Source organism: Carlito syrichta, unplaced genomic scaffold, assembly GCF_000164805.1.
Source record: "Carlito syrichta isolate Samal-C Ts95f unplaced genomic scaffold, Tarsius_syrichta-2.0.1 Scaffold289019, whole genome shotgun sequence".
In the NCBI taxonomy this organism is placed as follows: Eukaryota; Metazoa; Chordata; class Mammalia; order Primates; family Tarsiidae; genus Carlito; species Carlito syrichta.
The window spans coordinates 124,584-150,025 of NW_007233115.1; the positions used below are offsets into that span (position 1 = coordinate 124,584).

Sequence of the window (25,442 nt, forward strand, 5' to 3'; positions counted from 1 at the left end):
CACTCCAGTCTGGGTGACAGAGTGAGACTCCAACTCAAAAAAAAAAAAAGGAAAAGAAAAATCTCTTTCAGGGGGTATTCTGTACTGAAAGCTAATATTAAACTAACTGACTGCATGATGACAGAGAAGACTGGAGATCTTGGAGGCCTGAGCCCTGAGTTTCTCTGCTACTTTGGACAAGAAAGCCAGCCATTCATTCATTCATCCATTCATTCACCCATCCACCCGGTCAGCCAGTCGCCCAGACAGTCAGCCAACCAGTCAGCCATTCACCCATCAATTCAGTCAGTCAGCAAGCCAGTCATCCACTCACCCCTTCATCCATCCAAGCAAAAAAACAAAACATGGTGGAGGGAAGCAAAGCAAGATCCAGGAGGCTACCTAGTTTGTGAAATAATACTACCAAGTATAACACACTGGCAGAATTGGATCAGCTTAGAATTTACTAGCAGCCAATAAAGAGAATGAAGACTAGTTAGTCATAAGGTAAAAACAAGTCAAAATGTTCAAGCAAAGCACAGCTATTTCCAAGTTTGAGGCTGCAGAGAAATTTCTCCCATGGGTCCTGAGTGAGAGAAATCTGTGCAATGTAATGACCCAGTCACCAGCCACAGCGCTTCAGTTACCGTAGAGACAAGTTCTACAGGTCAGGTCCCCCGAGCAAACCCCTTTCCTCCACATCCACCATCCAACCCACAGAGGGAGACGGTATCACAGCACATGCAATTCTGAAAAAGAGATTCTGTGAGTTGCCAGAGATACTAGACCCCTACAGATTCTTGGTTCTCTCATGACTGGGCTGAATTCAGGAGAAGTTTTTAGGGTATAGAAGGTAGATGGAACACATGCCCTTTCTGCAGTCTGTGATTGCTTCTGTGGCCTCCTTCCACCCTGGAGCTGCCAAACGCTATTAAGCAGCAGGAAGTTGAGATGACTTCTTAGAAAGCTCTTGAAGACCCGCTATTCTAGGTGGCTCTGTGTGCTTCAGTTGCCCTCTAAGCTGGGCAGGGTTGGCACAATCCTGTCAAAACTGTTGAGCTGGCAGGATATGTGCCTGAACAAAGGCCGCCACCTGCTCAAATGTGTACCTAATGTTCATCGGTGCGCTGGTTGAAGGTTTTCCTCAAAAAGTGATTTTGGTTCCATTTTTTACATAGAGATCAAGGCACTGCTGTTCAATGCTGTAAAGACTTTGAAAAGCTGTGAAAAATCCCATCTGAATAGCTGTCAACAGTCAGAGTAACCACTGGGTAGAGTGGCGTCAACCTGAGTCCACTCATTCCTCCTTGATGCCTGTTGAGAATCCTGTTCCTCTTCCTCCCTAAGGGGCACATTGAGGGAGATGATGGGAGAGGACCGACTACTAGCTTTTTATCTTCCGACTTGCTATCTAAACTTCAACTTGTTCAAATAAATTAATTCACTCTAAAAAACCTCACTCAAATAAAGCAAAGTTAACTTAAGATAATGATCTCCAGTTCCATTCATGTTGCTGTAATTTAATTACCTCAAATCCCTCAAATACATCAGGATTGAATAAACATGCCCAAGTACAGATGGGTGTCAACGGTCTTCTAATGGAAAACATCAAGTGCATCATTGGTGATAACAAGTAGGACAAGCAGTGATCTGTCCTTAGTTCTTATCTGGTTTTTCACAGCATTTACTGGCCTAAAACTGGAATTCTCTAGAACATGGGTGTGCTGGAAACAGTAACCGTACCATCTTGGAGAAGGGCCAGATACAAAACTATAGGGGGTGGGTTCTGTAAGAAAGACAGGATGGGATGGGAGACAGTGTAACATATAGACACCCCTCTGATGCTGTGGATATTAGTGGTTTCTTCTTTGGCTATACCAACACACTGAGTTCATGAAGAAAAAAATTATAATCATTCCAAATGATACTCCATATAGAGGAACAGTCTTTTTAGAATCATTGCATATTCCATGCCATGATGAAAGTCAGCGAATGCACGAGATAGAACAAAGGCTCTCTTTTGGGGATGCCCTCCTTACCTTCTGCCACATGTTGATGAAGAAGAGCTCCCGGGAGACATTGAAGGACACGTTGGCATCATAGGCATCATCCCCCAGGTTGGCGATGGAGATATTCAGGGAGATATTCTTCACAGCCCCCAAAGCTAGATATGGGGTCTTATCATCAATACTGTAATGAAAAAGAAACAGCAATGAATGCCCTGAAGCCTCTACGAATATGCTATGTGGCATCTGGGGGCAGTTGAGGGTGGGGGGCAGAAACTGAGATCAGAACAAGTCCCAGGAGTCCTATAGCCAGCTGTATTATTGGGCAAACAGTTCGCTCTATGGGCCTCAGCTTCCTCATTGAAAACACAGGGATCTGCCTTTTCTAACTCACCAGACTGTCAAGGCATTTAATAACTTATCCATAGGATTCACTCATACATGAATTCATTCATACAGTTATTTTTGAATACCTACTACATGCCACTATGTGCTGGGGAAAAAGCAGCAACTAATAGAGAGTCCTTGTAGCTTCAGGGAGACAGAAAACACATACATAAAGAAGCAAATAAACATGTCATATTGTGATAAGAGCTGTGGAGAAAATATACAAAGGGTAAGGTGAACAGAAAATGCCAGATTTGCAGGGGAGTGACTTGCACTTTTAAATAAGGTGATCAAGGGAGTCTCACTGCTGAGGTGACCTCTCAGAGGAAATGGAAGGAAGGAAGGAAGGAAGGAAGGAAGGAAGGAAGGAAGGAAGGAAGGAAGGAAGACAGAAATATATAGGAACTAGCAAAAGAAAAGTCCCTGAGGTGGGCATGTGCCCAGCATGTTCAAGGAACAGTAAGGAAGCCAGTGTGGCTGGAGAGGAGTGAGAAAGGAGGACAGTGGGAGGAAATGAGTTCAGAGAGGCAAAGGGAGTGGGGGGGTGGGTAGATCGAACAAGGATGTGCAAGTCCTAATGAAGGAACTTGGTTTGACTCTGAGCAACACAGGAGACCTGCAGGGCTCTAAGCAGAGGAGTGGCATGGTTCACCATCCATGTTTAAATGAGGCTCACACTGGCTGTGATATGAAGTCTGGGGAGTGGCCCAGGAAAAGCACAGAGCCTGGCTTGGAGGCTCTTGCAATTGTCAAGGTGTGAGAAGATGGTAGCAGCTGGGATAGTGAGGTTATATTCTGAATATGTTTCAAAGGTTATGCCAACAGATTTTTCTCATGGATTGGATAAAGGGTGTGAGGAAAAGAGAGTGAAGGATGGCTCAAAGGTTTCTGGATTCAATAACTGGAAGAGAAGAGTTGTCATTTATTGAGATGGGAAAGACTGGGTAGACAAGGCTCAGCAGAGAAAAATAAAAATGCCTGTTTTTTACATTTTTTTTTTAGTTGGAGTCTCACTGTGTCGCCCAGGCTGGAGTGCAGTGGCACGCTCATGGCCATCCTAGCTTTGACGTGCTGGGCTCAGGTGATCCTTCTGCCTCAGCCTTCCAAATAGCCAGAACTACAGGTGCGCACTATCATGCCCAGCTAATATTTTATTTATTGTAGAGATGAGGTCTCGCCAAGTGGTCCAGGCTGTTCTTGAACCCATGGGCTCAGGCAATCCTCTCACCTCGGTCTCCCAAAGTACTGGGATTACAGGCTTGAGCCACCGCGTCTGGCACCTATTTCATTTTAAAGGAGAGAGTGAGGCAACTGGATGCATGAATTTGGATTTGGAGGAGAGGTCTGGGCTAGAGATACACACGTGGGATGGACAGAGATAATCACCATGGAATGAGTGTAGACAGAAAAGAGGTCTCACATTTAGGCGCTGAAGATGAAAAGGAGCCAGCAAACGAGACTAGAAAAGAGTGGCTAGGATGGTAAGAGGAAAACCAAGTCACAGAAGTCACATTTTAAGGAAGGAATCATCAATTCTGTCCAACATGGCAGAAAGGTCAAAACAACATGAAGAGTCAGAACTGGCTGTTGGAATCAGTCATCTGGAGGTCACTGGTGACCTTGATAAGAACTGTGAAGTGGAGTGATGGGGTGACTGGAGTAGGTTTAAGAGATGCAGCGGGAGAATAAATGGAAACTGAGAACAGACAGCTATTTGGAGGAGTCTTTCTGTGAAGAGGAGGAGAAGGAGGATAGTAGCAAGTGGGGGAGTGGGTTCAAGGGAGTTTTAGTTTTAATCAAGATGGGAATTATCATAGTATATCTGTGTGCTAATGGGGAAGAATCCACTAGAGAGGGAGCAATTAATGGGACATGACCAGGAAGGACTGCTGGGTGGAGCCTGGTGAACAAGTGAAAGAGCTGATCTCTCGAGGGTAAGCTGCAGATGCCCTTAGGAGGTGGGTGACAGGAACATGTGGGAATTCCAATGTGAGTGCTTCCATTGTGTAGTGAAATAGTAGTAGGGTCAGACTGAGTTGGGGTGGGTGGAGGGCAGGGAAAAGGAGGGTGAATATTTAAGGGGTGAGGAGATGGAAGGAAATGATAACCCAGGAGAGCACAGGAGTGAGTGGGTCAAGGATGAGGATGGTGATGAGGATGAGGCTGAGGAAGTGGATGACAATGATGAAGATGCACATGAGATTGATGATCATTATGTGATGTCAGCTTTGGAAAAATAAAACCACATTAGTGGCCAATCTTTAACTGGCCAACCAGTTAATGGAAGACGTGATTAAGCCCAGGAGGCTTTGTATAATGAGTAGCTGTTATCTTTGGCTGCTCAGCATTCTGACATCTTCCTGTTGCAGGGGGAAATCTCAAGATAGATGGGAGGGGCCCATCAGCAGAAAGCGGGGAAAACCTCCCTCCCCACTCCTCTTGGTTACTAGGGAAAGGGAAACTGATTAAGTGCAGTCATGTGATCTAAGGTGTTCAAGTGACCTTAATGTGGTGACTGATGGTTCCACCTGGGGCACAAATTTTGAGGGTTGCACAAAGATACCAGGGATCATCTGAGGTGGCTATAGAGGAGTTGGGAGCCCAGAGGTGGCATCCTGAGCTAAGCCTTGCCTCCTCTGTTTTCTGCCTGTGCTGGTTACCCAGCCTTCCTGTCTATGCTCTGAACTAGTCCAAATCCTTCCAATAAATGCCTCTGCTATTTAAATTAATCAGCATATATTTTTGTTGCTTGCAACCATTAACACAGCTAATACAGTATGCAAGAGAAGAGAACTAGTCACAATCTCAATAGATTACAATACTTTGAAATGTTAGTTTTTTGGGGGAGACATCATCATTGCCCATCCATGGAGAGAGGATGTCACTTTCTCATAGGCCTGGCACATCAATGAGAAAAACATGTGTAATGAGAAATCTGATGGCCTTGCTTTGGAAACAAGAGCCCCAAGGATCCAAACAAGATGTGAAAAATTAACTTAGAGAAGAGTTGCAAATTCTTGAAAGCCCTCCAAGAAATTAAGACTCTGATCTTACACTATTGTGGCAATTATTTATTAGTGTTGGCTGTTTCAATTTTAAACAATTGATGGGCTATTTCTGTCCTCCTGTTTGCTTTTGTAAGAGTAAAGTAATAATCCTCGGGCCTTGAGTTATGAGAGAGAGCTAACCTAGCTTTATCTCAAGAAGGAATTACATGAGCACTCACAAGTAGCTCAGCTACCTCAGAGAGTGCCACAGTTTCCACAGAATATTAAGCAGAGAGACAATATAGAAGAGAACAGAATTACAGGGTAGAGGCTGCCTCTTTATTCCACTTTTATTGTTCTTGGGATCAGCCTCCTTTTCTTGTATGTAAATGACAAGGAATCAGAGCAAGGACATCTAAACTTCTGCCAGTCCTCAAAACTCAGACCTTTGTCACTTAATCATACAGCAAGGTCATTCCTGGGACTTGAAAGTCAAGAGACTCAAACATAGCTCTAGGGTAAGAGAGACCAGGCACCTTCCAGGGCAGAATGTGAACTCAGACTTTTGAAAAGGATCCTCAAGCTGTTACATTCTTTCTCCAAAGCAATAAATAAATAAATAAATAAAATAAATAAATTTTTAAAAATCTCTGAACAAAACTGTATTTCTGCTTCCAAAGTTACTCTTAGAAATGAAATGAAAATGTAATTTCTTGGCATGGTGCTGGGTGCAGTCAAACATGTCATCCTTCTAAAACCTCACAACACTGTGAAAGGGTTCTAATGTTAGGCCCATTCTTTAAAGATGAGGCATTTGGGACGCAGAGAGACAAGGTGCTGTGCTGGGATTAGAACTCAGTGTCTCCTATGCCTCCAAAGCCCATCCTCCCAACACAGACCACATTGTCTAGCCCCTTATCTGCCTCGTCTCCGGGAGGCCCTTCCTGACCTCCCTGCCTGGGTGAAGTAACTCCTACTACTATGAGCTCCCCCAGCCCTTCGTGTTCCACTGAGCCTTCACGGTATTTATCAAAGATGTGATTATACATATATTTGTGTGGCTATTTGATGAAAGACTGTCTTTCCCCTACTAGAATCTGAACACCAGGTGGCAGGGACCCTTGTTTGAGTTTGCTCATCACTGATCTCCCAGTGACAGAATTGTGCCTAGCACAAAATTTCTCAGGGAATAAAATTCTTTGAAAACTGGAAAGATAGTTCTTCAATAAACAAGCACCATGGCAAGTTTGGTACAAAAAACTCTGTGACTGATTGCTTTAATGTTTCAGCAGGATTGTCAGAGAGGTTGGTCGCTCATAGTAAGTGTTCGATTCACCCTGGTGGAAAGAATGACCATCCACGACATCCCCATGACTATTACCACCTTCACATTTTCCGGATGAAGAAACTGAGCCCCAAAAGGGGAACCCACCCAATCAAGGTCTCCCAGGGACTGGAACTAGCTGAAAACTTCCTTTAGCATGAAGGCCATCCAAGCTACAGCTCTTACATAAATTCCATCTCAGTCAGGAAGGGCTTTGGCAAGAAAGGTATTTTAATGACATCTGAAAGGAACAGGACTCTACGAGACCAACCTCTCTGATGGTCCTACTGAAAGATTGAAACAATCAGGCACAGAGTTTTTATGCTAAACATTCCATGGTGCTTACTTATTTATTGAAGAACAATCTTTCTAACCTTCAAGGCATTTTATTCTGAGAAATTTTCCCATTAATTCTAATTTGCTTGTGCAGTCTTTTAAGGGGGTCATGTTACTTTGTACGCAAATCACTTTGGTGTACTTTTATATGAAAAGCACTATTAATAGTCAACATAAAATATAAAGGGTACTATTTCTATAAAGCTTATCTTATAGCACATATATAGCCTGCTGGAAACATATTGCTTGTTATTAAAAATCCAGCCAGGCCCAATGGCTCATGCCTGTAATCCTAGCACTTTGGGAGGACAAAGAGAAACAATCTCTTGAAGCTTGGAGTTTAAGACCAGTTTAGGCAACATAGTGAGACCCATCTCTACAAAAAATTTTTTTAAAAAATGAGCTGGGCATGGTGGCATGTACCATAGTCCCAGCTACTCAGGAAACTGAGAAAGGAAAATCACTTAAACTCAGGAGTTTGAGGTTATAGTGAGCTATTTTCATACCACTGCCCTCCAGCCTGAGCAACAAAGCAAGACTTTGTTTCAAAAAAAAAGAAAGAAAGAAAGAAAGAAAGAAAGAAAGAAAGAAAGAAAGAAAGAAAGAAAGAAAGAAAGAAAGAAAGAAAGAGAAAGAAAGAAAGAAAGAAAGAAAATTTATTTTAAAAGTGTACTTGGCTATAATAAGATTAGAAATGAAACTGTGTCTGCCTTCTTAGCATTTAGAATATTCAAGAATATTGGGAGGTGTCATTTCTTCACCTGAGGTGCTTATTTTTTCCTCTTGACAATTCTCCTTGAAGCTTGTGGAGGCATTCAGGATGACTGCACACACCTTTAACAGCTCTCATGGGCAGTCTCCTTTCTTGGTATTTTGTTGACTACTGTCAAGGTCTTTCAAGTTCTAGAGCTTAAAATTACAAACATGAGTAAACCATAAAACCACAACTACTCATCCGATGTCTTCCTATGAGGAATACAGAGCCCAAAGCACCAAATAAATGGGTTATAACATGAAGAATGAAAGGACAGTGTTAATTAAGCCTCAGGGAATGAATGGAGATGGTCAGGCATCTCCCAATTGCATGCTAGCAAACAAATTACCCAGGAAATATACCATGAAGTTATTAGCTCCTGCCAAAGGAACTTGGGTGCCGGGGAAAGAAATCACTGTCGACTGAAGTTAGCAGGAGAAGCTCCCAGAGGGAGGTAGGAATTGAATCATATCTTTAAAAAAACGAGGAGCCTATGGGTGGGTAAAAAACCAGGAAGTACATTCCAGGCAAAGAGAAAAATGAACATGATCAGAGGATGGAGGTGGTCAGAAATGACACGGGAAGGAGCAGGAAAAGGACATTCTTAGCAGAAAGATTATGGGAGGCAAGCAGAACATGTAGGATGTGTCCAGATTTCCTTGGAACCTGAATGTCAGGATTTGGGGTTGATCCACCAGGCCAGTGAGCTTAATCAAGTTTTCTTGAGTCAGTAACACAAAGTACATTTGCAAGTAACTTGTTAATAATAAAGCATCAAAGTAAAGGCATTACAAGATGTAGCAGGCTATAGATGGTTCTGATCCTATGACCCGCATCTTATTACTGTAGCCTGCACAGGCTACAGCTCCATCTGCTAGCACCCCCATCTCTCTGCCAGAGGGCTTTTCCCTGCTGGCCAGCAAAGTACCTAAGAATTAAGCCCTGGCATGCTCTGCCGCAGCCCTCACACAATGACCAATGGGAGCTGGCATGTAATTACCACAGCTTCCCTGCCTATTGGGTGAGACAACTCTGAAGTCCACACTCCAGACCTGTACTGTCCAGTATGGTCATCACTAGTCACAAGTAGCATGTGAGCACTTAAAACATGGCTGGTCTGAATTAAGTGTAAAATACGCATAAAATTTCAAAGACAGCACACACGCACACACATATGGATATAAAAATCTTAATAGTTGTTTTCATATTGATTATATGCTTAAATAATTGCTATCTGGATATATTGGATTAAATAAAACTTGTTCCACCAGTTTCACCTTACTTTTTTCCTTTTTTTTTTAAGTGAGAAAGAGAAAGCAGGGTTTATTGAGAGGACAGAAAAACTCCCACAGTGGGAGAGGACCCAAGGGGATTGCCCTCACTTTACTTTTTCAAAGTGGCTATGAGAAAACTTTAAAATTTTAATATATGGTGGCTTGTCTTATATTTTTATTGGGCAAGATTGTTCTAGACTCTCAGTAATTTCTATATATTTTACTTTTAACAATACAATATGGTTGATTTGTGATAAATCTTCAGTGATAAATATTTGCTTATGTTACCAATACTACTTGTGAAGTAGAAGTCTAGGGAAAAATAGAGTAAATTTGGATAAGAATAAAATTAGGTAGTTTAAAAAATCAAACTGATGGTATTAGATCCTTAAATTCATTGACTTATAAAATGCTCTAATGAATAATGTGAAATGTCTCCCCAAAAGGAGACATACCACATGTGTGCTTTTCTTCCCCACAAAGTAATTTTGAACTTCACCAAAATCTAATGCCCAAAGTTGTACACTACACAAATGAACCTCATTCCTTCCTTACATGTGATGTGTTGAGGGGTGGGGGAGCAAGTCATGCAGATTTAGGGGATAATCAATCTCTTAGTGAAGGATCCCACAGAAGGAGACCGAGACAGACAGGTTTGAGAGCAAGTCCTTCACTTGGGAGGTCGTCTCACAAAACACCAGTGGGGAAGAGGTGGAGTGAGATACAGAAGAACAGGAAACCAATAAAGGCAGCAACATCAAGCCACCTACCTCTCTGGGTACCTGGAACTTAATTTTGTGGGGGAACCCTGGGAAACTGTGCAGAACATGAGCAGAACAATTATTCCATTGGCAGGTGAGGGAATATTTATATGCTGACTCTGGTCAGCCATTAGTTTAGAGCTACTGTGGGGGTTGGAGCTACACATCTACCCCAGCACCTCTGGCAAGCTACCTGGTAGACAGAGCAAGCAAAGAGTAGCAGGGTGCCAGGCCAGCACTTAAGTGTAAAAGGGATGCAGCCAGCACTGATCATTCCTGCTACAGGGTCCTATGCCAGGTTTCTGAATGGGGAAATGCTCCAGTGAGTGATGATTGACACAGTCTCAATTTCTACTGATGGTTCCAGTTCACTCAGGCCTCACCAAATGGGGACGTGGATGACAAAACACGTCCTTGACTCAGAACTGACCATGAGTGGGTTGGACCAGGGGACTTGTACCAGTTGTCTATGGATAACAATTCTTAAAGGTAGGTATGCCCATGCTGTACAGGTTAACTATTTTTAATTATCACCTCCACCAAGAACCGGTGTACCTTAAGGGTAAGACACAAGAAATTACCATTGCTGAATCTGAAAAGTATATATTTCTGAGTTCCCTCATGCAGTTCACTTTGGGTAGACTGACTAGGGACTGATTTAAGAAGACACAGATGGCAGCAAGCACAAATTTCTGAGCCTATCTCTACAGGGCATACAGTAAGGTAAGAGACTACTTTCAGCTTCCCAACCAAGGAACACAGATGCAGATACCCACAAGGCACTACGGTGTTCAAGCCATTTTGTCCCAGAATGTTGTCACTGTGTTTACTCCTCAGTCTCTATTCATCTCTATGGGCTGAGTGCTTTTACCGGCTATATCTGAGTTGTCCCAATGCTCTGGATTTGTTACAGAAGCATTTCCATTCAGAGGCCAGACCAGGAGCCTCTCCTCTGTGACACAAGAAACTCCTCTTTACATAAAATTAGTGGTCCATGCCAAACAATCGAAAAACCCATTCTCAACACCACAACATTGCTATGTCTCCAAGGCATCAAGCTGCTAACATCAGCCTTTAGTGGTAAGATTCCAGGGTAAACGCCCTCATCAAATTTTGCACACATAGAGTGTTATGAAGACTAAGGCCGTATCCCCTAGGAAATAAACAATAAAAACTATCTTCATAATGTAGGTAGAAAAAATATCCATGTTAATATACATGTATTATGAGATCAAAATTTAGAGATTCATAGACTTTCAAAGTCTTTTAAAAGGGATCCCCAATTGCAGACCAACCTCCTCACCATTTTGCAGACAGAGACATTGAGGACTACATAAGGTAATTGGCTTGTCAACTTATTTGGTAACTAGTGGTAGTACCAGTTCACCTAGTTGCAGTACCAGCATTCAAAACCATTGTGTATCAGTCAGGGTCCAGACAGGAAAATAGAACGCATGCCAAGTAGTTCACTAGAAGGGATTAAAATGGGGAGCTAGGTACAAAGGTATAAGAAGAGCCAAGAGCAAACAAGGGGAGATGAGGAAAACCAGAGATTAGGAGCCACTGTTGTCACCCCTAGAGCTGGAGGGACTGAGGGAAGAGATGATGTGACTGAGGAAGAGACTGCCAGGTGAATGGAATTAGGGAGCTATATTCGATTTCTCTTTCTCCCTCCCGCTAATCTCACACCAGTGCTCCCATTGGTTGAAGTTCATGGGAAGCCTGTTGGCAAAGGAGTTTGGGAAATGCATTTTTTGGGGGGCTGCGGGGAAGGTGAGAAATGGAAAGATGCACCATGTTTTTAGATTCTCACTTGTTACTCTCAGCTTGTAATAATTTTTTTTTTTGAGTTGGAGTCTCACTCTGTCACCTAGACTGGAGAGCAGTGGTCGCTTCTGGCCACCGCAGCCTCGACCTGCTGGGCCCCGGCGATCCTTCCGCCTCCACCTTCCAAGTAGCCGGAATTATAGGCATGCGCTACCACGCCTGGCTGATTTTTTGATTTATTGTAGAGATGAGGTCTCACTGCCCAGGCAGGTCTTGAACCCGCGGGCTCAGGCAATTCACTCACCTCAGCCTCCCAAAGGCGTGGGATTACAGGCTGAGCCACCGAGCCCGGCTAGCTTGTAATAATTTGAAGAAGCTTATCTTTCTCCAACTTATTACAGTCATTCTCATGTATGAGAATTCCAGACAAGGGAAGCTTGGAGTACAGCAAGGGACCAGAGTGAAGTCCATCCTCACAGAGTGTTCCAATGTAAGCTTTGAAATTTTCCTTTCCTACAGGGATGAAATATTGCTTCTGCCTTGCTATCCCGTTTCAGTTAGTGACTGCCTATTACTTTGGATTCCTAAAGATTTCATTGAAACGTCAAATTATTTAGATTCCAAATACCAATTTTCACTGCTGTGAAAGCCATTCAAGTGCCCTGACTTAGAAGGTTCTAGTAACTATGGCAAATATTTAGAGATTTATTTTACAAGCCAAGAACACCAAGAAAGATATCACTTCTATTTTTTTGTTGTTAAAAAAAGTCACCAAGATAAATTTTAAAAAGAATACTGTATCTAAAAAGGTACAATTCTAAATATATTAGAGAAACACAACCTAATCCTACATGATATTTTAATAGACTGTATTCAATGATGAAAATTGTTCTTTCTGTCCAACTGTTAGTCTTGTCCTGTGGCTGTTCTGTCGCTGGTCCCAGATAAACACAGGCAACTCCCTGTGGTTTGCAGCCTTAGCTCTGGACCACCTGCTCTAACCCATTTGAGGCTCTTCATCCTGACTAGTTCAACATCTCCTCATCTCACAGCCTCTGAAATGCTTCTTTTTGTTCAAAGTTTAATGCCACATCTGACACTGGCCTGTTTCTCAGGCATGCCCATCCAACCCTAACTTGGCACCTCTCTGCTCCTCCTCCAGCTGTCCTGCCTCCAGTTTGTCTGGATACATATCCCAGTAGTCAAGTCCAGCTGCAGCTAAACCCTGGGTTGATGCCCTCACATGGTTTGTCCCAGACTTGACAACCATCACCTTCCAGCAACTATCTGGACATCTGTCTGTTTTCAAATACACTTGGAAAAAAAAAACAACAAAACTAAACAGCCATCTAAATTAATTAATTAATTAGTCTACATTAATTAGTTTCTGCTTTTGTTTGAAATTTATGACTTTAAGTAGGTTTAATATATTGTTTATGTCCTCAAATACCACATACACCAATAATACTGTCATTACAAGAACATACTAGATGTATGTACACATGTTTAACTTTCTCCAGTAGTGTGTCATGATGCCATGTAGTTTGAGATGTGCATTTTAAATCCCTTCTTTTTTTCCCCCCCGATAGCTTTAGGGGTACAAATGGTTTTTTGTTACATGGATGTATTGTACAGTGGTGAAGAAGTCTGGACTTTAAGTATCCCTGTCACCCCTACTAGTGCACATTGTACCCAATAGGTGATTTTTCTCCCATCACTCCTATAAATCCCTTCTAATCATGCAAAACAGACCCGCATGGTTATTAACTCCAGAGAGAGATCATGCGGCACCTCTCTAAGGTACTGTAATTAAAATTTATAGCAGGTCAGGGAACTGATTCCTGGAACTGAATTTCTGGATTGAAAACTCACTTATATGAAACCAGAAATACCTCTACTTCCCTCATATATACCCACCTGGGTCAGTATTATGCTCATAAAGTGAGGGAAAGAGAAAAGAATTTACTATATTGATCTGAGTCAAAACAGTGGTTTCCCTAGCAACAACCTTTAGATAATTAAAACAAATATATGTTACTTTAAAACAAAAAGGTTCGAGACCCGCCTGGGCAGCGAGACCTCATCTCTACAATCAATCAAAAATTAGCCGGGCGTGGTAGCGCGCGCCTGTAGTTCCAGCTCCTTGGAAGGCTGAGGCGGAAGGATCGCCGGAGCCCAGCAGGTCAAGGCTGTGGTAGCCGGGAGCGGCCACTGCACTCCAGTCTGGGCGACAGAGTGAGACTCCAACTCAAAAAAATAATAATAATAAAATTAAAATTAAAATAGTGTGCCTAAGTCCCTGCCCTGCTGACTCTGGCCTCAGCTTCGGCTCATTTAATAACTCCCCTAATGGTAGAATCAGTCTTTGCTTCAAAGGCCATCCTCTTTCTATCAAGGTAAATATAGCCAACCAGAGAGCCCCTCCCTGTCCCTCCAGGCAGATCTGCCTCCTTCCTCCTGCTACATCTGCTTAACTGTGAAAAGAACTGCTGGTTCCCAGCTAACTAAGGAATTCAAATCCTCATCAGCCTTTACTTTAGGAGTAGTTTCCGGAATCACTAAATCTTAGGACATCTGGAACAAATCAGGTTCACTCACAGTACAACTGGATTAAGGACAAAGAATACTTTGGGGGGCAGAGGAATTCCCAAGATCTGCGGGCTACTCAGAGATCCGATGTCCTAAGACAGTGCCAGTGTGCAGCAATGTATGACTTGACCCAGCAAGGGCATGCTGCCTGTTAAACTCGGCCACCACACACCCAAAACACATCTACATTTCATGGAAGCTGGCAGGCTAGGCAACACAAGAAAACCCACGTCAGCAGGGCCATCGTGGTCCCTCGACAAATGACTCTGTCACAGCCATAATTCTTCCCTGCTTCTAGCTCAGGAACCAAATGGGGAACATAAATGGTCACAGAAAATGCAATATATTGAAATTATAAGCCTCCCTGGATTTTGAATCTGTTTTCCTGGGAGGTGAGGCAGCCACAGGGAAGAGTGGAGAGCAGTTCTTCTTGGCTGGGTACTCTGGATCTCTGGGAGTTCTCTAGTGGAAACAAGAACACACAAGCTAGACACAGCCCTTCAGACCTCACAAATGGGCCCATTTGTCCACAATACGGCAGCCACGTTCACCACAATGGAAGTTTCTCTGCTTTGGGCTTGAAATATTAGTTTTCCTGAGCTCACCAAAGCTCTGGTGGACGGTTACTATGTCTTTAATATACAAAGAATAAAGTATGAACATTTACTTCACAATCAGTGTTAGCAAAAATGTTGGGAGCCACAGAGTCAGGGAAATGCTTCCTCCAGCGACTTCTAAGTTTGGTCCTACATTAAAAAAAAAAAAAAAAGACAACAGCCTTATAATGAAGTCCCAGTTCTGGATATGATAATAAAAACATTTTGTTTACTCTAGTAAGCAGAGCAACATGTTCACCTGTTTCATATGAATCATTTCCCACATTCAGAGAAAACTTCTCGAACAAGGGTTTTTATCCTATTTTTGTGCTACCAGATACCCATGGGCAATCTAGGGAAGGCAAATGGACTCCTTCTCAAAATAATGTTTTTAATACTTATAATGAAAAATAGGATTAACAAAGAAATGAATTATATAAAAATATAATGATAATTATATTGAACAAGTGTGTGGTTTAGCAACATGCATCCTTTTAAAAAGTTAAATATATTAAATCGTAAGACCTAGTTGTGGATCTAACAACTACCATGACTCTGGAGTAGTGATGAATGTAAATGATATTTTGAAATATCTGTAGTACTCTAACTTGACTTGAAAATATCTGTGATTTCTATCTGGGACAAAGTCACTGTCCTGCTAATATTACTGTGCATGGTTGACTACATTTCTACTTGAATAAAATGTTAAATTTCAGTCTGAAGTCGGTGAAAGCAAAATGGAATTATCTTCCTATCCAAGTTCACAGACTCCATGAATTCTGTGCACAGATGCCCAAGGGGACATGGACCCCAGGTTAAGAGGCCCTGTCCTTAAGGTAAGTGGTAGAAACTGAGTTAATGATGGGAAGGAGAGGGAAGGAGGGGTAGCATGCTCAGACATGGTCAGCAGCAGCAACAGTGAGAATGGCATTTCTGAAAGGGGTATAAGAAGGCATTAGGAACTGCAGTGATTTCATTCAGCTCAATTCTACAGGACTAACAAGGAGCCTTTAGACCTGACAAACCCAGGGGGGTGCAATTTATATGAGAATTTTCTCCTTCTTGGCTTAGGGATCAAATTGTGTTCTTTCACATTAGGGGGAAAAAAGAAAAAAATTAAAATTTGTCTTTTGTTTTCTTCTTAAAGAAACACGACTGTTCACTGAAACAATGACATTTCCCCCTTGTTCATATCTCATTATCACAGATAACTGTCTCAAAACAAGTCCAGTGCTCCTGGAGAAGGCTGGTGATTTCAACTGATCATGACATGTCCCCTTATTCAGTGAGGACTATATGGTCTTTGGTTGCTCACCTGTAAAGACATTTTGCATGAACGCCATCTCTCACGAGGGCACCTCCTTCCTTCCATAGGGTCTGGAAAGTCCTCTTTAAAAACAAAGTCCCAGAGAAGTGGTGTCCAGAGAAACCCCCAAAGACACAACGTCCCCTAAACCAGCCTAAAGGGGATTTCCTCGCATCACTCCACAAGTCTGGGCTTTACAACGAACAAAACCCCTTGCAATTCTAAGAAGGCAAATAAAAAGTCCATCAGCCACTGCTGTTTTCCTCACACTATTACCTGATAGGTACACTGGATTTGATTTCCTTTTGAAACTCAGAGTCCTAGAAAGGAATCAGTCTACCTGGTCAGGAGATTTAAAAACAAACAAACAAACAAAACACAAGTTTCTACAGCATATTAGGACAGGCTCCCTCCCTGGGAAGCCAGAGCCTATGACAAGAATTCGGTGGCTTATTGGGGAGCCAGGGAAGCAGGATGGGGACAGGACGGATCAAGACTGTGGTCTCGGGTGGAGTACAGCTTCAGTCAGACACCATGGGAAGCTCTGGAGCACAATCTGTACCACAGAATTAATCCATGGTAGAAAAAAGGGGTTGGCCTTTTGCACCCCTAATCAGTCAGCTATAGGCTGAGGGCTGACCCCAGGGTGGGTGTAGCCTTCCAGGCAGGAAAAAGGTGACTTTCCAGACCAGAGTGGGGGCAGCTGTAAGCGGTCAGCAGCCAACATAGCAGCTGGCAGTATACCTGCATAGCAAGGGACCTGGGCATAGCACCGACAGCATCCACCCAGCCTCATCATTTTTGGATCAAGATCCCCTGGAATGGAGTCAGAAATGCAGGCTCATAAAATCTAGAAGTGCTCACTGCAATGAACTGTGATTTATGGGCAGTTCATGTTAAGTCCAAGTCTCACCTTTGGCTCTGGAGGCCAGAGATGACTGGGAACAAAGTAACAGCTGCCTTTGGCTTTTCACCTGTGGAGTGCTGCAGGGTAGCTTTTCGGTTTGCTTGAGGTCATCTCAGGTGGCTCAGAATAACTTGGGAAAGGTGCTGATGGGAGGGTGTGTGCAAGACAACAAGAAAAGTATGTGCCAGGGAAGATGGAGTTCAGAAAACTAAACAACCAGCCACTTCAGAATTTGGCTTGTCTTACAATAATGAGTCTGCTCCAGGATGGGTGAGTCTAGGATTAGTGGCAAGAGACCAACATGCACAGTCACACGGAACAAACTGCAAAAATCTTAACAAGGAAACAGCACCTGGCTCCTCTTCTGCTCTAGAGTTCAGAGAAGAAAGAGATCAAATGGCTACTTTTTTTGCTAGGTCCTTTTATTAGGTAATATCATTATCAACAGCAATATCATTGTGACCTGGCTGGGAAGATGCTTATATACAAAACCTCCAATAATTGGCTAATTTGGAAGCCAAGGAAAATACTACCCAATAAAATTTTATGAGGCACACCCGTGAGGTAGACCCAGACTTCCCGGGTGTCTCAGGAGGGAGGCTTACTATGAGTGTGTGGCCAGACACCTTCTGCAGTTGCCATGGTTACTGCCTCAGTCTTGCCTTCAGCGCTCCTCTGATCATCCCCATCTCTCTTACCACCCAGAAAGCTGAAGCTAGAAAATCTCAGTCGGTGTCTGTTCAGTAGGGAAGGAGCTGCCCCTGAAATGCACTATTTGTGGGGATAGGTTTTGGCTGCTCAAGTGTGGTGGGCCCTGAGAAGCTCTCCTCAGCGCTTTGAGTCTGCCCAACAAAGGAAAAGGGTCAGTTCCTTGGGTGGCAGCCCCTCCCTTCCCAGCTTCGAACTCCGGAAACCACAAATCAGATTCTCCCTGCAATAGGAGGAATTTCCAAAAGTCATTTCCACCTTGTGGTAGGCCAGGTTCCCCAAGCTGCAATGGCTATTTAAAGACACAGACCACGAATTGCTAGAACACTGGACTTAAGAGCCTCCCACCAAGTGTTTTTTCTGCCTCTGCTGTTTAACTTTCTTTTTGACCTCAGATAAGTGACTCAAATCCCTGCCTGTCAGTTTTCTATTCTATACCAGAAATGCTCTGGCTCTAAGAACATACACAAAATCCACCAACCTTGAAGAGACTGTGTGCTGGGCTTGTTTCTACCCTACCTCAGTGCCTGAGTTTCTTTATAAGACAAGTGAGGGGGCATTACAGAGTCATGGGCTGTGCTCCTCCCTGGGCCAGCCTGGGCTGAGCTGGGCTGGGGCCAGGGTTTCTAAGAAACAGAGTTCTAGCTGCGTGACTGGGCTTGGTCTACACCGCTGCCAGGAGGATGTAAGGTTCAGGGATCTTATCCTCTCTGCTTGGGATATGCTGTGGGTACATCCCTCATCTTTGTTGCTATCCTCAGGAAAATAGGAAAAAGACTCTGGACCTTGCATTTGGCTTGTGGGTTTGCTTTAAAGCCAAATGCCCTTCTGCATGTGTACAACACGTTGTTGTGCTTGATAGAGAAAGGAAAGAAATAAGACGCACACAAATGCAATAGAAAACAGCCACCATAGTAATAGAAAATGTTGACTGTCTGGCAAAACACGGAATAAAAGAATTCCCAGGAAGTTCATGGAAAGAAGCCTCCATATTGAAAGATGATATGACACTCATGCTGGAATTTCAGAATAAGCTCATCCACTAAGAGTCTTTGAGAAAGCAGGTATAGGAGACATTGTCCGTGTCCCTGCCATTCCCCTCTAGACTGTTCCCAATGCTCTTGCCAACTTTCAGTTGCCAGTGTATGCATCTTTGTATCTGAGGGCCTTTCCTATAACTAGAGAAGGCTGCAAGTGCCAGGAAATTAACTGTCCCCTACCCAGAGTTGGCCTCAACCAGTGACTATAAGGTATCAGTACACAAACATCCCAGCTCAAGTCATTCTGAGGGGTGCATTTCCCATCACTCCCTAGCCTTTCTCTGAAGGATGAAACACCAGTCCATCCCTTAGTAGCTAGGTGTGATGCACTGATTGACAGCCTCTCTGTATTCAAACCCTTGCCAGGCTTCACCCATCAGGCAGCAGAGTTTACTTCCATGCCCTTGAATCTGGTTGATCCTATGACTCTGCTTTGGCCAAGAGAATGTGGCAAAAGTGATAATAAACCAGTTCTAAAATTAGGCCTCATGAGGCCTTGTGTACTCCTGTTCTCTTTTTTGGATCCCTGCCATACTATAAGAGTAGACCTGGGCTAGCCTGCTCGAGAATGAGTGGTGACGTGGCAGAGAGGGGATGAAACCCAGTCAACAAGCCGATGGCCAGAAACAGGCACCAAGCTACCTGAAGTTGCCTGCAGAGGCATGAGGGAGCCCAACTGAGATCAGAAGACCCCAAGAGTGGAGCCCAGCACGAACAGCCAACCCACAGAATCAGGAGTGAAACAAACGGTGGTTGTCTTAAGGCATAAAGTTCTGGGGTGATTTGTTACACAGCAGTAAGTAACTGGTACACTGGTGCTATGTATACTTGTTTACGGCTTTCCTCTACTTCTCACAGAAATTGTCTGCACTCTAGTCCTTATCTCAGGGTCTGCTTCTAGGAGAACTTAACCTCAGACCATGTGGAGTGCTTCTTCCCCTATTTCTAGGAACTCTTTCCTATTCCCATCATTATCATGATCATAGTGAATTATAATTACTTGTTTTCACATGTATCTCCCTTTCATCACAAGAGTATCATGACGTAGCAGTGTGTCCCTGTGAATTTCACCAGGCCTTGTATAACCATTGTATGTGCTTCATTAATATTTATCAAATAAGTGAATATAGAAGCACTGTGTCATCTCTTGTCAGGTGAGCAGAAGCTTGCACTCTGGAAGGGCATTTCACCCTTCAATAGCTCGTCCAGTGTCAATGTCCCTTTGCTTGCCTTAAAATACCGATCACCTTCCCTGGGCCTAAATCCCACCCTCTGCCAGGCAACTCCCAGAAAAGGCCCTCCCACGTGTCCACTCATCCTTAATGTGTTCCTGAAATGTGAGCAGAGGTATCTGCAGCCTTCTCTGAAAAAGAAGAAAACCACATCGGAGCAAGGGCAAGCACTTGTTCTGAGAGAGGAGAGTGAGGATGAGCAATCCTTCAACTCATATTCAGAAAGTTCCATCCACTTGAGTATTTTGCATTCAAGAACATACCATTGAGAAAACCATTTCTGTATCCAGGGATTCTAAAAACAGCAACCACAAAAGCCAGCTGCTCCCAATCAACATACTTATTTTGCATTTTTTTCCAGACCTAGAGCAGACAGTGAAGAAAAAAAAAACCACCACAGCTAATGTTCTGACCAGGGCAAAAACATCCAGGTTTCTGATAAGTTCCCACTCATCTTCACTCTTAAAATAATAATAAATAATAAGAATAATAGTGATGATGCTACATTTGAGGAAACTGCTGATATGCCAGCCAGAAGCTTATGGTCAAGTCTGAGTTCCTCCAAAGAGAGAAAATCCAGCCTACATGGATAACGAATGTGCTGACTCAGTGCAGAACTGCCACTGACCCAGCAGGACAGGTGGTTTGTGTCTCCAGAGGGAAAAGCGATTGAATAGAGCCTACGGGTCAGACTGCACATAGCGAGACCAGGTGGGGGGGATGGAAGCCATCTTTGTGGAAATCTTACCCATCCAACTCCTCTCTGAACTGGGACTTTCATATGGAGGAAGACTTTTCCCCCAAAGTCCCCAGCCTTGGTACTTCTGGTCCAGAGCCAGCTGGTAACTAAACTCAGCAGCAACTGAAGGCAATGTACAGGAAGAGAGTAGGATACAGAATCAGATGTTCCCAGCTTTAATTTATTCCCACAGCATGAGCCTTAAGCAAGTAACCTGGCCTTCAGGAGCCTCTATAAAGAGTGCAATAATATTTACTTCTCAGTGTTGTTGAGAGAAATAAATGATTTAATAATGCTAGCTCTCGCCTACTGAGGGCTTGCTTATATGCCAAGCACTTTCAGAAGTACTGAAATATGTATTAATTCATTAAACATTCAAAATATCTTTCTAATGATGTTACATTTGGGATGTAAAATCTGATGATGCTGCTGTTATTTCCTCTATTTTATAGTGGAGGAAACAGAGACACAGAGATGTTAAGCAACTTGCCCAAGGTTGTGGGGCTTGTAAGATATTATAGTGCTTTTATGTATACACTGAGTACTCTGTAGGGAACCCAGAGCTTGGTAGGTGTTCACTAAACAAGGATCTCTTTGCCTTCATAAAACAAAACAACCTTCACCTCTACCCCACGCTGTGCCAATTGATGATTCTGACCACTCTGTCACTTTTGAGAAAGAGAAAAATTTGTTTCAGACTCTGAACAGCTTTCTGGGTGAGGTGATCCTCCTCTGGAAGGCTGGTCTTCATAGATGGATCTACTTATCTCCCCACCAGCCAATAGTTCTGGGAAATTCACTTCACTCCCGCCCCAGTCCTCTGATAACAGCATTCTCAAGGCTACAACCAGAGGATGATGATATGTTGCCACTAGATGTTTCCAACTTCCCAAACATCTGCTGCATCTTTTCACTTCCCTTAGAAGTTCTCCACACAGGTTGGGATCGGTGGCTCAGCCTGTATTCCCAGCACTTTGGGAGGCTGAGGCAAGTGGATTGCCTGAACCTACGGATTCGAGACCAGACCAGGCAACTTGGAGAGACCTCAACTCTACAATAAATAAAAAATTAGCCAGGCATGGAAGCGTGCCCCTGTAGTTCCAGCTACATGGAAGGGTGAGGCAGAAGGATCGACAGAGCCCAGCAGGTCGAAGCTGGGGTGGCCATGAGTGTGCCACTGCATTCCAACCTGGGCAAAGAGCAAGACTCCAACTCAAAAAAAAAAAAAAAGTTCTCCACATGTTCTCACTTATAAGCAGACCCTGAATAAGTATCATAATACTATGAGAAAGGGATTGGCAATAGCAGGACACTGCCGGCAGGGAGGAGGACATACTTCATCAATAAGGGTACCTGATCTAAAATCAGGCAAAGTGAGGACCAAAGTCAGGCCCAAACTTTACCTGTACAATGACCATTTGTATACCTGATCCTGAATTGTACCCCATATCTTTTAAATAAATAAATAAACTTTCTTTTATTGGAACTGCTAGCCAGGAGGCACTGAAATGTTCTACTGATCTCCGATGAGATGCATTTAAAATAAAAAAATCTTTTTTTTTTTTTAGCTCAACTGTCATAGTCTATTTTTCTTTTTCTATATCATAATCACATATGATACTTTCTTAGAAACTATAAGTATTTAGAAAGACAAAACGTAGTCACATCCTTTTACAATTGGAATTTCCAGTCCTGTTTAATAGAAACTTTTTAACCAGTTTCATTCCTATTCCTGGGCATTTTGATAATGGCATGTTTTGGAACTGAATTTAAGCCCATTAAAGAGCATGGACTTTTTTTTTTTTGAGTTGGAGTCTCAGTCTGTCACCCAAACTAGAGTGCAGTGGCATGCTCCCGGCCATGGCAGCCTTGACTTGCTGGGCTCTGGTAATCCTTCTGCCTTAGTCTTCCAAGTAGCTGGAACTACAGGAACACGCTACTATGACCGGGTAATTTACTGATTGATTGATTGTAGAGACTAGGTCTCACCAAGTTGCCTGAGTGGTCTCGAACTCGCGGGTTCAGGCAATCCACTCGCCTCCGTCTCCCAAAGTGCTGGAATTACAGGCTGAGCCACTGAGCCTGGCCAGAGCACGGACTTTTAATTGAAGAGTTGACGGATGGTTTTAAGAAATCACAGGGCTACCAGAATTCATGCTCTCTGGAGAGAAAAATAAGATCCATGAATCCTAGGCACAGGTAGTATTTCCTGACTTGATCGCTGGCCACTCTGGGTAACCCAAACACTCTTGGATGTCTTTCCCTCTGCCGTCTTAAGACAAAAGCTCCTCAGTCTCGTAGGTATTCAGTTGCCTCCAGCAACATCACCTTGCACCAACTGTCTACACAGTAGTCAGAGGAATCTTTCTCTTGATTCCTATGCTTCTTCAACTTTTCATAGAGTTAGACCACAACTAACACTAGAGCTAGGTTCTAAAGACAGCATGGGAGGCAAACACTGTGTCTAAATTGCCCTTGTGAGGATGGGGGAGCACCATGGTTGAGATCAGTACAACATCTCTCCTAAGTCCAACACTACCAAGGTGACTCCTGTATTGAGACAAATGGTGGCTTTCCCTGAGGTGGGACAGCAGGATCTGAGATGGATGGAGAGAGAAAAAGATGCAAAACTCAAGCTAGAATGTATTCATACTTTCACTGAGCAGAGCAAAGGACTGAATGACCCATATCACCTCATCCCCAGCTCCTTGAGTTTGCCTGCCCGCATTCTTGTTAGGTTAAATGCACTTATGGTATGATTTGGCTAGTCCAAACTCACAGGTATGTCACAATTTGGTTTATATCTTTCTCCTGACCACCTCCTTCACTCCAGACACCTAAAGATCTTCATGGGAGTCCTGCTCGTCATACCTCTGCTCATGTGTTTGCTCCATCCAGAGTGCCTGAGTCTTCCTCATTCCCCTTAATACCGCCTCTTGGAACCTGCTCTACAGCCCTGTAACAACCCATCCAACTCTCTTGCAGTACTCACCAAGTGGTGCCACATCCTCAGCCTGGCATCCAGTACTTGCCTGGCTTGGGCAATGAAGGAGGGTACATCCCATCCCAGGCAATAATGAATCAAGAAATCTAAATGATAACCAAAGCAGCTCACTTCTGGTTCAAGACACTAAGTCTCTGTCACCCAAATTCAGACCCTGACTTCACAACCAGCTTACTGACTGTGTCTTCACTCCATATTATGCCTGACTATGAAAAGTGAACACTCGAAGGTCTGGAGAAATCCAGTATAAATGGTTTGGTTTTATTTCTCAGCTAATCCAAGTACCAATGAACATATCTCTGATGGCCCCTGTGGGAACAGCTTATAGGCCCAAAAGTACAGTGAAAATTTCTTTAATGAAGGATCCAGCCAAAAGGCTCTTTTTAGAGCCCAGAGTCCTCCTAAGAAATAACACATCCTAAGGAGAGGCTCAGAGCGTTGAACCAAGGATGCTGCCCCTGAGGTTCAGAAAATCTCCTCACTCAGTCTCCAGGTCTCATGTCTGAGTTCTAGGAAGATGGAATTGCAAGAAAGGTTGAAATAACACTGACAACTGTAAGGCATCAGGACAAGAGACAGGGCAACCCTGCTTTTCACACTGCATAGTAGACTGCATTGTTGGCACCTATTCCCTATGCTCATGTCCTTTGCTGTGTGACTTTATAGTTCTTCCCACTAAGGGGCAGAAAATATTTTCTGTCCCTTGACTTTGAATTTGGCCATGTGACTTGCTATGGCCAACAGAATAAGGCCAAAGGAATAGTGCATCAGTTTTAAGCCCATGCCTTAAGAGTCATTGCACATTTCGGCTTGCCCTCGCATACCTCTGTCATACCATGAGAAGAATATGTCCAGGCTAGCCCACTGGTTCCAGGGCAACAGAGAAAGACACACAGAGTAGAGCTGACTTGTGTCACCCAAGTCTATAATCTACCCTCTGCAGCTAACCTGCAGATCCATGAGAATGAATGATTGCTGTTTTACACCACTGAATTTGGGGATGATTTGCTATACAGTATCATTTGGGCAATAGCTAGCTGATACGGGCCTTGGCCACCACATTTGTTGTTCTAGCATTATTAAGGCCCACAGAACATAACTGGTTCTGGCCACACTCTTAAAGGTCTGATTGGAGCTGTGGAGGCAGCTTTAGCCACAAGATGCTTCATTGAGCACAATTCAATAGAGATGGACTTGATCATCCACTAATGGGTAGCAAGAACATTAGGACATTCCTAACTTAATATTTAACCTTGGAGTAAGTCAACATTCTCCCACCACATGAAGTTTTCTATGATCCAAAATAAATTTTCAGCATTTACAGTCTGCCTCAAGATAAAACAAATCCATATATTTTTGTTTCTTGTTACTTTTTCCCTGAAATGCTTTTTGAAAGATCTATTAACAGTTAAAGTAAATAAGCTGAAAATTTATAAATCTTCAGAATTGGTTTCTATAATAATCCCAGGAGGCTCTTCTTATTACTGTTAAACAATTCCAATAACACTCCATGAGTTTTAAGTAATTTTCTAAACTTGGCAAAACATGAGCTACTTTAATCTACCACTCTAGCTCCAAGTAAAAGCAATGCTAACTAATACTTAAGTGGTTTGGAGGAGTATTTGTGTGTGTGAAGGGGTGTTACATCACCTTCTTCCAAGAAACTCAAACAGAAGAAAAAGAATCTTAGTATTACTTTCCTCTGATGAAGAAAAGATTAATTATCATCATAAGTAAAAGTGTCCT

At 43.2% G+C, this 25,442-nt stretch overlaps 1 protein-coding gene across 1 annotated transcript in view; it reads right to left on the reverse strand.

Annotated features, from left to right (window-relative positions):
* Positions 1 to 25,442, reverse strand: part of LOC103256188 (integrin alpha-9-like) — a 199,028-nt gene that overhangs the window by 121,037 nt on the left and 52,549 nt on the right. Inside the window, exon 6 of the mRNA XM_021710451.1 lies at positions 2,019 to 2,169. Coding sequence (XP_021566126.1) covers positions 2,019 to 2,169 — 151 coding nt within the window. The remainder of the gene's footprint in view (positions 1 to 2,018; positions 2,170 to 25,442) is intronic.